Source organism: Corythoichthys intestinalis, chromosome 2, assembly GCF_030265065.1.
Source record: "Corythoichthys intestinalis isolate RoL2023-P3 chromosome 2, ASM3026506v1, whole genome shotgun sequence".
Lineage (NCBI taxonomy): Eukaryota > Metazoa > Chordata > Actinopteri > Syngnathiformes > Syngnathidae > Corythoichthys > Corythoichthys intestinalis.
The window spans coordinates 18135859-18148857 of NC_080396.1; the positions used below are offsets into that span (position 1 = coordinate 18135859).

General features: G+C 40.4%; 1 protein-coding gene across 7 annotated transcripts in view; it reads left to right on the forward strand.

Moving 5' to 3' along the window:
• atp2b3b (ATPase plasma membrane Ca2+ transporting 3b) overlaps positions 1–12999 on the forward strand; it is a 147973-nt gene that overhangs the window by 95985 nt on the left and 38989 nt on the right. For all 7 annotated transcript variants that reach the window (XM_057829685.1, XM_057829679.1, XM_057829681.1 and 4 more), the window contains 3 exons: positions 3514–3705; positions 5940–6153; positions 9332–9543. In XM_057829685.1, coding sequence (XP_057685668.1) covers positions 3514–3705; positions 5940–6153; positions 9332–9543 — 618 coding nt within the window. The remainder of the gene's footprint in view (positions 1–3513; positions 3706–5939; positions 6154–9331; positions 9544–12999) is intronic.

A 12999-nucleotide genomic window follows, 5' to 3' on the forward strand; every position in this document is an offset into this window, starting at 1 on the left:
TATTTAAAGGCGCCTTTCTGGCACTCAAGGTCGCCGTACAAACATTTAAAAATATTAAAAGTGAGAAAATGAAAGTATATAACGTATATGGAAATTTAAAATACTAAAAGAGATATAGGGGCAGTTAAGAAGACCAGAACTAAGTGATTATTGTGTATAGGCTAGTCGAAACAGGTGAGTTTTGAGTTTTGTTCGAAAAAGGGGGAGGGAATCTGTGTTCCTGAGATCGGGTGGGAGTGAATTCCATGGTGCTAAGGCGAGCGGGGGGGGGGCAGACAGTTGTATGGAGGAGGAGGATCTAAGGGCACAGGAGGGAGTAGTAACATGAATGAGATCGGACAGGTATGGAGGGGAGAGGTTATGGATGGCCTTGAATGTGAGGAGGAGAACTTTGAACTGTATTCGAAAGTGGACCGGGAGCCAGTGAAGCTGTTGGAGGTCTAGAGTGATGTGGTGGATGGACGGGGTACGGGTTATGATGCGGGCAGCTGAATTCTGGACCAGTTGGAGTTTATGGAGAGTTTTACGAGGGAGGCCGAAGAGGAGGGAGTTGCAGTAGTCCAGACGGGAAGTGACAAGGCTGTGAACCAGGATTGCAGCAGAATGTGGTGTGAAGGAAGGGCGGAGGTGAATAATGGTGCGTAGGTGAAAGTGGGCAATCCGGATAATGTTACTGATGTGCGATTGAAAGGAAAGTATGTTGTCGAGGATTACTCCTAGGCTCTTGACTTGGGGGGAGGGTAAAACAGTGGAGTTGTCAATGGTAATGGATATGTTATGGATTTTGGAGATGGTGAATTTAGAGCCAATGAGGAGCACCTCAGTTTTATTACTGTTAAGTTTTAGGAAATTGTGGGTAAACCAGATTTTTATTTCAGTGATACAGTCAGTCAGAGATGAGGGCGGGAGAGAGGAGGAGGGTTCATAAGTGAGGTAGAGTTGGGTGTCGTCGGCATAGCAGTGAAAGTCGATGTTGAATTTATGAAAAATATTGCCGAGGGGAAGTAGGTATATGATGAAGAGTAGGGGCCCTAGGACAGAGCCCTGAGGCACACCGGAGGTAACAGGGGAGGGTCTGGATTTAAATGACTTTAGCTGGATATATTGACTGCGCTCAGAAAGATAGGAAGAAAACCAGTTCAACGGGGTGCAGGTGATGCCAATAGTGGAAAACCGGTGGAGGTGTGTGGTGTGACTAATTGTATCAAAGGCTGCAGATAGGTCTAGGAGGATGAGGATGGAGAGCAGGCCAGAATCAGCTGCCATGAGGAGGTCGTTGGTTATTTTAACGAGTGCTGTTTCAGTGCTGTGTAGTGGGCGGAAACCAGATTGAAACTGTTCATAAAGGTTATTCTGGGATAAGTGAGAGTGGAGTTGTGAGGCGACTGTTCTTTTGAGGATTTTGGAAATGAAAGGGAGGTTGGATATGGGGCAGAAGTTATTGAAGTCGGAGTGGTCGGCACCAGGTTTCTTGAGGATTGGCGTAACGGCTGCAGTTTTGAAAGATGCGGGTACAATTCCAGAGGTGAGGGATGAGTGGATGATAGCAATGTATATGTGCAATCAACTTAGAAATTCAATCAGTAACTACCACATAACAATATAAAAATAATGACTTAAAATGAAGTGCAGCAGCATTTTAGCAGCCATAACAATTTGTTTCAACATGAGGAAATATCAGTTTTTTGCAATCGAGAGAGCAGAGAGATAGTAGAGGTTAGATCGGGCCTTAAAAATCCAGCCCGACCCGACACAGCCCGCCGATCAATTAAATAGATTTGCAGGCCCAGCCCGAAAAACCCGATTTTTAATTTTTTTTTATTTGTTGGAGTGACAGAAAAAAAAAACGCAGCAGCTGCAATTCATTTTCATTTCTTCGAGTTGGCAGAAAAAACGCAAGTTCTCTTAATGTTTAAATAGTCTACATATTGTTATGATCAGTATAAAAGCATTTACCCAACGAAATAATGCTGGGAAAGTTTAATATAAAAAAAGACCTTGGGTTTTGCAGACACACAGAGGAGAAGATTCAAAAGGATCACATTTCTGTTGCCTTTGTGTGCATAAATAAAAGTGTCCTTCGTAACAAATTCTCAGTTGGCAGAAAAAAAACGCAAGTTTTCTTAATGTTTAAATAGTCTACATATTTTTATGATCATTATAAAAGCATTTACACAACCAAATAACGCCGGTAAAGTTTAATTAAAAAAAAAAAAAACATGTTTTGCAGACACACAAAGGAGAAGATTCAAAAGGATCACATTTTTGTTGCCTTTGTGTGCATAAATAAAAGTGTCCTTCGTAACAAATTCTCAGTTGGCAGAAAAAAAACGCAAGTTTTCTTAATGTTTAAATAGTCTACATATTTTTACGATCATTATAAAAGCATTTACACAACCAAATAACGCCGGTAAAGTTTAATTAAAAAAAAAAAAAAAACATGCTGTTTTGCAGACACACAAAGGAGAAGATTCAAAAGGATCACATTTTTGTTGCCTCTGTGTGCATAAATAAAAGTGTATTTCGTAACGAATTCTCAGTTGTCAGAAAAAAACGCAAGTTTTCTTAATGTTTAAATAGTCTACATATTTTTATGATCATTATAAAAGCATTTACACAATGAAATAACGCTGGGAAAGTAATATAAAAAAAAAACATGCGGGCCACGGCGTTCATGTGCGTGCACAAGCAAATGCACAATACAGAGAGCCTGCACTCGGTTTTATCCCATTTTTTAAAAATAATTTATTAGTCCGCCGCGGCGGCCCGACCCGACCCGACCCGAACGTGAATGCTTAACATTTTGGGCGGGTCGGGCCCAAAATGTTAATCGGGTTCGGGCACAAGATCTAACCTCTAAGAGATAGGACATAACATAACAATGGCTGAAGCGGAGAAAGAGGGAGCGAGAAAGATTATTGATGCACCTATAACATTGAAAGCAGACATCTGGAGACATTTTGGCTTCTACTAGGTTGGTGGAAAACTTGACCAGAGTTATGCGGTGTGTAAAAAAATGAAACATGAGAATAATACAACAAATGGGGAAACCAAATCCGTTCCATCACTGGAATTGCGCAGGGAAGATTTTTGAACGTACTTATATATTTTAAAATGCGCTGAATCGATTCGGCTTGTTGCCCACATCAAATCGAATCATCCATGCCCCGCATCGGGATGCATCGCCGCATCGATTATTGTTGACACCACTAGTATACAGTATATTAAATACTCACATATTAATAAGGGTGTTTTGTCATCTTTGGGTTGAATAGTTAAAAACAGTTTTGCCTCAACTGCCCCATTATGAATAATAAATGTGGAAATTTTTACTTAGTGTAGCGTGCATTGCTTTTTGCCCACATTTTTTACTCATGCCAACTACTAAGACTTAGAAGAGGACAACATAGCATTGAGGCAGTAACTCTCCAGAAAGATTAGACTGCTTGAGCGCTCCCATGATTCATGGCGTGACTCTGTGCATGTCCTCCTCACCGTCGCAAACTCTGTCAGGGCATTGCTGGGACAGACGTGGCCAAAGAAGCATCTGACATCATCTTGACTGACGACAACTTCAGCAGCATTGTCAAGGCGGTGATGTGGGGACGAAACGTCTACGACAGCATTTCCAAGTTCCTGCAGTTCCAGCTCACTGTGAATGTAGTGGCTGTCATCGTAGCCTTCACCGGCGCCTGTATCACTCAGGTACATAGTTGTTTCCTTTCAGAGTGAGTGTCACTCAGTAATCAAAGTATAGAAATGATTTTAATGAATGAATGTCACTCAGCAATTAAAGTATACAAATGATTTTAGTGAATGAGTCAACACATTCGTTGCCCTTGATGGTGACAGACATCCAAGCCATTTAAAGATGGACTCAAAATTTCTTCATAACCATACCATACCATACTGTTGTCCGAAATTTCCGGGTTCGCGGTGAGTCAGCAACCGGCACACTTTTGCTCAATAGGCGATGTTTATTGATTAGAAAATGCAGAATAAATAAGATTTTTTGATTACAATCCCACAAGAGCAAGCAACAAGTATCAAAACAAGAACAAGTGGTAACGATGACGTTAGATCTAGTTTGTCAATCCCAGAATCCCCGCGTTACCGTTACAGCACAACAAACTGTTCCTTAACAATGAAAATCGCTTACCGTTGACAAATGAGCGGGGAGCCAAAGCTCCGGCAAAGCGGCAAAGGAACAAAGCTAAGCGATCCGTACGTAATCCTCTGGCAGACTTCCGGGGAGTTGGGGGAATCTCCCGACTCTTATAGGCACTTCTGACACGGGGACACGGGTGGCCACTCCCTGCCCCCACGAAAATGCACCACCTGAACTCGTGAGACTCCCCCGCAAGGGTATGAGATTCCCCCCCAGTTGAGGCTCCCAGCGGTTAAAGTAGAATGTTTATTTAAGTTATCTAGTGAGATTTCCTTCTAACTATGGAACTCAAGCGTGTACTATGGTGCAAATCAAGTTATCTCGTGAGATTCCCTCCTAACTATGGGACTCAAGGTGAAAAACAATAGAAGTTGTTACAATCTAGGTCACAGAAGCAATCATACATCACAAAGGCATAATGTGCTAATGTTAAGGCATCACATAATATTTTCCCCATCACATACCATACCATACCATACCATACCAAACCATACCATACCATACCATACCATACCATACCATACCATACCATGCCATACCATACCATACCATACCATACCATACCATAGGTGAGGGTAGGAACATAGATCGACTGGTAAATCGAGAGCTGAGCCGAAAGGCGAAGCTCCTTCTTCACCACTACGGACCGGTGCACCGATCCGCCTGTCGATATCCCACCCCCTCCCACCCTCACTCGTGAACAAGACCACAAGGTACTTGAACTCCTCCACTTGGGGCAGGATCTCATCCTCGACCCGGAGAGGGCACTCCACCCTTTTCCGACTGAGGACCATGGTCTCGGATTTGGAGGTGCTGATTTTCCTCCCAACCGATTCACACTCAACTGCGAACCGCTCCAGTGAGAGTTGGAGGCCATGGCCTGATGAAGCCAGAAGCACCACATCATCTGCAAAAAGCAAAGATACAATGCTGAGGTCACCAAACTGGAACTCCTCAACACTTCGACTGCGCCTAAAAATTCTGTCCATAAAAATTATGAACAGAATCGGTGACAAAGGGCAGCCTTGGCAGAGTCCAACCCTCACTGGGAACGAATTCGACTTACTGCCGGCAATGCGGACCAAACTCTGACACCGGTCGTACAGGGACCGAACAGCCCTTACCAAGGCGCTCGGGACCCCGTACTCCCAGAGCACCCCGACAGGACTCCCCGAGGAACACGGTCGAGGCCACTGTCCCTGAATGGGTTCATTCCTGGTTTCTAGATGTTGTGCATCTTGGAATAATATATGAATTTTTCACAAATCATTCAATAGCTACACATGGTCTGAGGGGTTTTTATTTCCATTTTTTCTCACATTGTTAACAAATCCAATAAGAAACAAATTGATAAATTACTGTGTGCATGATTTAGGCACAAATGTGTGTGTCTGTACAGTTATTGAATAATAATATGAAAAGCAGACGAGCAAGCAAAGCGTGCCTCTACGCTGAAACATTCTGCATGCACTTAGACGAGGGAAGCAAAAGTACCTCATCCTTTCCACCAAATGCATATCATTCAGACAAGAGGTCAATAGTTAGTTTTCACGTGTTCCCATAAGGATCCTCGGTGACTGAGATATCGATATTGTGATTCTATTATGTTATATCATCCTATGTCGGAGTTGTATACAGACAAAAACACACATAACAAATTTGTACTGATAATAATTGGAGCATTTGGCTGCTAATTTAAGAGAAAGGAAACAAGCCTCTCTTCTTTAAAAATAAAATAAAATGGCCTAATGGATAATCTATCTCTGTGCAGGACTCTCCTCTGAAGGCGGTGCAGATGCTGTGGGTGAACCTCATCATGGACACGTTTGCCTCTCTGGCCCTGGCCACCGAGCCCCCCACTGAGGCGCTGTTGCTACGGAAACCCTACGGTCGCAACAACCCGCTCATTTCCCTTACCATGATGAAAAACATCCTGGGTCATGGAGTTTACCAGCTGGTCATCATCTTCACCCTGCTTTTTATTGGTGCGCACACACTTACAGAAATGCAACGGAAGTTTTCTTCACTGTCGTGTTTATCAAATACACGTTTACTAAATACATTATCGTCTGTAAAATGTAATTTTTTTACTCTAGAAATTAGGGTTGTTCCGATCATGTTTTTTTGCTCCCGATCCGATCCCGATCGTTTTAATTTGAGTATCTGTCGATCCCGACATTTCCCGATCCGATTACTTTTTTTTTTTTTGCTCCCGATTCAATTCAAATCATTCTCGATAATTTTTCCCGATCATATACATTTTGGCAATGCATTAAAAAAAAATGAATAAAACTCGGACGAATATATACATTCAACATACAGTACATAAGTACTGTATTTGTTTATTATGACAATAAATCCTCAAGATGGCATTTACATTATTAACATTCTTTCTGTGAGAGGGATCCACAGATAGAAAGACTTGTGACTTTGTATATTGTGACTAAAAATTGCCATCTACTGTATTTGTTGAGCTTTCAGTAAATGATACTGTAGCCATGCCCAAATGCATGATGGGAAGTGGAACCATGACTGTGCGTAGTGCTACCAATTGATATATCTTTTCTGCGTTGGGAAATAAAATAAGGTGTTAAGAAAAAGAAAAAAAAAGCTTCTTTGCTTCCCCACATTACTTTCCATGATATTTCTAATCGTATGGAGAGGGATTGTAAGGCTTTAGCCAATTAAAAAAATGCCCCAAAGGCTGCCAAAAGTCACTCTACTCATTTTACGTTGCCTTTTATCTCTCTATATAGGTAAAACGGCGCCATTACAGATTGAGCGCGACAATGAGTGAGTGGGTCGTGCAGCGCATGCATTAATTGCGTTAAATATTTTAACGTGATACATTTTAAAAAGAATTAATTATCGCCGTTATTGGGATAAATTTGATAACCCTACCTTAAGCCTAAACTAAAGACTCTGGATGAGTGTAACATATTATGTCTGTAACGTTAAATACAATTAGAAAACGATTTAATTAAAAAATATATATATATATATATATATATATATATATATCAAAAAAAGGCATGGCCGATATTTTTTTGCCGATTCCGATACTTTGAAAATGACGTGATCGGACCCGATCGATCGGGACATCTCTAAAATAAAGTTTTCGAAACTATTTCGAATGAACATTGACAGACGAGCGCATATTGTAGCATCGACAAGGACAACGGCAACTTGGTGATTATACACACTCAGCAGGAAAATAGCACACTACTTTCAATGGTGTCCCACAAGCAACACGTCACTTCCGCTCATTAATATTCATGACGTTAGCTACTGTTGCTAAGTGGGAGACAAACGGGAGCTTGTCCCCAATAGTAAATGAATGGAAATCGTGTACAAAGGAGATGTTTACAGAGCTAAACCTACCAATTCTCTCCGAAAATGATTGTACCTGGTGTCAAATTCACTGGCAAAGATGTGGAAGAACATAAAAATGTTCAGTTAAAGAGATGGCTTGAGTGTCAAAGGCTGAAAAAGACGAAAAAAAACGAGCTGACCTAAGCATAGCCTTAGCTTTTTTATCGACGCGACTGACAATTACATTCTCCTGTTTCAACAAGCTACCCTTTACCACCAGCCCTGTCTTTATTATATATTATATCCTCTGGTTTTCCTATGTCTCTGACCGTTCTTGGGGGTAATTTATATTGTTCATTTTGTGGAGCGATCGCAAATGCTACTCAGTGACAGCCAACGAATAATTTTAATTTTTTTCATTGATAATAAATCTTTATTCTATATTTTTTTACACTTCCCCCTCACTAAAGTTGTTTTTCTTTACAACAGAAAAGGTAACTGGCAATCAGATACCATTTTAATTCTTTTCAGGTCATTCATTGTCAGACAGAAGCAGCACGGCACAAAGTCACGCTAAAAAATAAGTTAAAAATATCAAAATGGCTTATCTCTTTGTCCTCTGAAAGACCATGCCAACCCAACAAAATGTTTACTGCATATGAAATGTGAACGGATTCACCGAGCTGCCGTTAAAAGTCCGCGCAAGTTCTTCACCTTTTTTCCTCCAAGTTTTTGGTTTCGGGAAACGTATGAAGAAAACATCCTTCATATGTCGTAATGTCTAGGGTCATTTCTACAAGTTCCAAAAAAAGCAATGTGTGATCGGCATGTTTGTTTTTGAAAGATTACCGGAGAAAAGTAACAGAATTAACATGGTTTCTATGCGAGGGCGTGCCTATAATATCCCACTTCTGCTTAACTTCCGCTTTACGATGCGACGTCACGGTCTAAAAATAGCATGCGTGCGGTACGCCATTTATTGTAGTCACCTGGACACCACTAACCGAGAGTTTAAAAGGTCGCTCGCCGATAGCGTTAGCCTAATGCTAACGCTACAAGTTACATTTAGTGTGTGATGATTAGTCAGCAGAGTCAGCACAGACCTTTAAAGGCTAAAGGAGCATTGCATATTCTCCCTGGCTAAGAAAACAAATCTTACCATGGGTGCAAGCCTGCATGGAGACTGGAGACGACTCACTGGTGAGTCAGGGAGGGGGCGGAGTCACGAGTGGCATAACCAGGCACAGCTACGATGCAGGCTAAGTACACATGAAATGTCACACAATGTGAACATGTGACGGAAACTATTGCGCATTTGCATCTGGTTCTCGTCTCGTCAGACGAAAACTGGCATTCGTCATGTTATGTTCCCAAAACACGTTTTTAGCTCGCAATCGTCTGATCATCGAAATGAAAAAAGTGTTCATCGACGAAATATTTTCGTTATCGTTGACGAAAACAACGCTGGTGCTGCGTAACACATTTATTACATTAGATCCCATAAAGAGTTACAGTGGTTTAACAATTTGAATAAGAAAATCTGCTTTAGGTATGACAACTGCTTTTAACTAACATTTGGGTCGCAGAATTCTAATTAATTCTAATTTATATTTTTTAAAACATACAAGTAGATCCTAAAGTTCAAAAACTTGACCTAACAGAAAATTTGTGATCAATTTTTGATCCCGCACCAAAAATTTGTTTAAAAAAACAAAAAACAAAAAAAAACCTGTCAGACCTAATGCAAAAAAAAGTGTTCCCCTGGGTTATTAGCATGTTTTCTTAAATTGATTTTTTTTTTTTTTACTCTGAATGCCAATCTCTTCTTCTGCTTTCCTCGTTTGTTTTCAGGCGAGCACATGTTTAACATCGACAGCGGTCGAAACGCTCCGCTCCACTCGCCTCCGTCCGAGCACTACACCATCATCTTCAACACCTTTGTCCTCATGCAGCTGTTCAATGAGATCAACGCACGTAAAATCCACGGGGAGAGAAACGTCTTTGATGGCATATTTTCCAACCCTATCTTCTGCTCCATTGTTCTGGGAACCTTCGCAGTTCAGGTAAGACCAAAATTCATTTTTGGGATCACAGTATTTTAACCCTTTCAGGGACAGTGGGCATCTATTTAATTCACTGCCAGCCCAGGTCACACAGTGTGTGGAGTAGAGTTGGGTAGAGTAGCCAAATATTTTACTCAAGTAAAAGTAAAAGACCATTCTACAGTCCCTGACAAAAGTCTTGTCGCTTATCCATTTTGTAGAAACAATTGCTAATAACCTAACTTTTAATTATTCAATTGGTTTCCACAATGGCTCATATGAAAGCTAAGACCCTCCCAAATGATGTTGAATGTACAAAAAATATATTTGTTTCACTGAAAAAAGATTTATCATTTAATGAAGACCGAAAGGTCAAATTTTGGCAAGACAAAAGTTTTGTCGCCTACAGAAAGTAGTGTGAAAATTGAACAAAAAATGTACATCAAATACAAAATATGTTGCGTAACATAATCGAATTAAGTAGTGGTGCTGTGAGATCCATATTTAATATTTTGAATGACCTCCATGGGCTTGAAGGGCTGCATCCATGTGGTTCGGCAAGGATTCATACAATTTATTGATGAAGTCATCAGGAACATCAAAGAAAGCAGTCTTGCATGCCTCCCAGAGTTCATCAACATTCTTGGGTTTTGTCTTCCATGCTTCCTTTTTTATCCTACCCCAGACATGCTCAATGATGTTTATGTCTGGTGACTGGGCTGGCCAGTCCTGGAGGATCTTGATCTTCTTTGCCTTGAGGAACTTTGAGGTAGAGATTGAAGTATGCGATGGAGCACCATCCTGCTGCAGAATTTGTCCCTTTTATGGCATTGGTTAGGAACAGCTAAGATTTGTTGATATTTCAGACTATTTATGTTGCCTTCAACCCTGCATATCTCTCGCACACCCCCATAGTGGATGTAACCCGAGACCATGATTTTGCCACCACCAAACTTCACTGTTTTCTGAGTGAATCTCGGATCCATGCGGGCTCCAGTAGGTCTCCTGCAATATTTGAGGTGACTGTGGTGTAATTCAATGGACGATTCATCTAAAAAAAATCCACCTTTTGCCACTTTTCCAGCATTCATTCTTTTGACAGGCTGTGGCCCTTGGCAAATGCCACACGGTTTTTTAATTGTCTTTTGTTTAATGCTGTTTTTTGGGCACTGATTCGACCACGGAGGCGATTTCTAGACAGAATTCAACAGACTGTTCTGGTTGACACAGGGACTTCAGGTGACCAGGTCTCGTGGAGCTCTGCTGCAGTGGAAAAAGATCAAGATCCTCCAGGACTGGCTAGCCCAGTCACCAGACATGAGCATCATTGAGCATGTCTTTGGTAGGATGAAAGAGGAAGCATGGAAGACGAAACCCAAGAATGTTGATGAACTCTGAGAGGCATGCAAGACTGATTTCAATGATGTTCCTGATGACTTCATCAATAAATTGTATGAATCCTTGCTGAACCTCATGGATGCAGTCCTTCAAGCCGGCGGAAGTCATACAAAATATTAAATTTGGATCTCACAGCACTACTACTTAATTCGTTTATGTTATGTAACAAATTTTTGTATTTGAAGTACATTTTTTGTTCAATTTTCACACTACTTTCTGTAGGCGACAAAACTTTTGTCTTGCCAAAATTTGACCTTTAGGTCTTCATTAAATGATAAATCTTTTTTCAGTGAAACAAATATATTTTTGTACATTCAACATCATTTGGGAGGGTTTTACCTTTCATATGAGCTATTTCTGAATTGAATAATTAAAAATCAGGTTATTAGCAATTGTTTCTACAAAATGGATAAGCGACAAGACTTTTGTCAGGGACTGTATTCTGTCCATTGTAGTGAATGAGTTAAGTGGCTATTCAATGGTCAAAAAAGGGCTAACTCAGAATTGTCATTAGTGTGTAAGCAGTTTACATCAACCTGAGTGAGCAGGGAGAAAAAAAGCAAATGTTGCAAAGTGCACCATAACGACAAGTTTGCTTATTAATAAATCATACTGAGCAGCACAGCCATTCAGCATGCATTATTTAAAAAGGTTCGAGGACCACTGTCTTCTGAGTTTCAACTAAATTAAATAGAGACGGAAAGTAACACGCAGGAATATTGTATGTGAAGAGATAAGAGCAGTAGGGTTGCAGTGATTTTAGGTGTGGCAGGATTTAAGAGAAAAATCTGTGCTGTAATGTAAACAGGAGGCTTGAGAGAAAGCATCATTTAATTTAGAGGACGCTTTGCTGTCAACAAGATTGTGTCTCTCTCGCAGGCCGCTTAGCTCGCTTGAAATTGCATTTATGTTAAAAATCTAATAAAGTTCTAGGACAGGCTGTTAATTCAGTAAAAGGTCATATTTGCTGCTCAAAAGACATTGTTTTGTTTGCAACACCTAAAATGGTGTTGAGTAACGCTAAACACAGGGATTGTTTTATTTCAGATTTGTTTGAAACATTTCTTACTGCCGTAATTTTCGCACTATAAGGCGCACCTAATTATAAGCCGCCACCCACCAAATGTGACAGGAAAACGACATTTGTTCACAGATAAGCCGCATTGGACTATAAGCCGCAGCTGTCCTCACTGTATTATGGGATATTTACACCAAAAGATAATAACCGGTAACACTTCATTAGATAGCGGCATCATACGATGGTCAGAAGACCAGATGAACCACCATGAAGCTTTGAACCAATTGTTTGCAAAGCTTCATTGCTTCAAGAAGCTTCATTTGACCATCACTGCTCCCTTGAGGGAGAAAGTCAATCTTTTATGCCATCTGCTGTCAACACTGTTGGTGTACAACATGCCTCCTAGCATGCATTGCAGCGCAACAGATGTAAATAACAATCAAAATACGTTCTTAAATGTTCTGTACTAATTATTTTTCAATTACTGTTCCTGTTCTTTAATTAACTGCTAGTTATGGTATTTGGTAACACTTTATTTGACAGTGGCGCCATAAGACTGTCATTAGACAATTAGACATAATTATGACATGACACTGTCATGAGCATTAACAAATGCTTATGACAGTTATCTTTTAGTTTTATTGGGCAAATTATCTCACTTTGAATGGATTTAAAAGATCCAAGCTGGACATTAATGGAGTTGGTAACATAATTTGCTGGATGACACTTAATGACATCGGTCATAAGCATTCAGTAATGCCCATGATAGTCTTATATCATAACTATGACAGTGTTATGACAGTCTTATGACGCCGCTGTCAAATAAAGTGTTAACAAATACCATAACAAGCAATTAATGAAACCGGAACAGTAAATGCATTAATAATTAGCACAGAACATGAATTTTGATTGTTACTTACATCTGTAGTGCTGCAATGCATGCTAGGAGGCACGTGTTGCCAATTAACCCCAAAAAATCAACAACTAAGCCGCACTGGACTATAAGCTGCAGGATTCAAAATGAATGAAAAAAGTAGCGGCTTATAGTCCGGAAATTACGG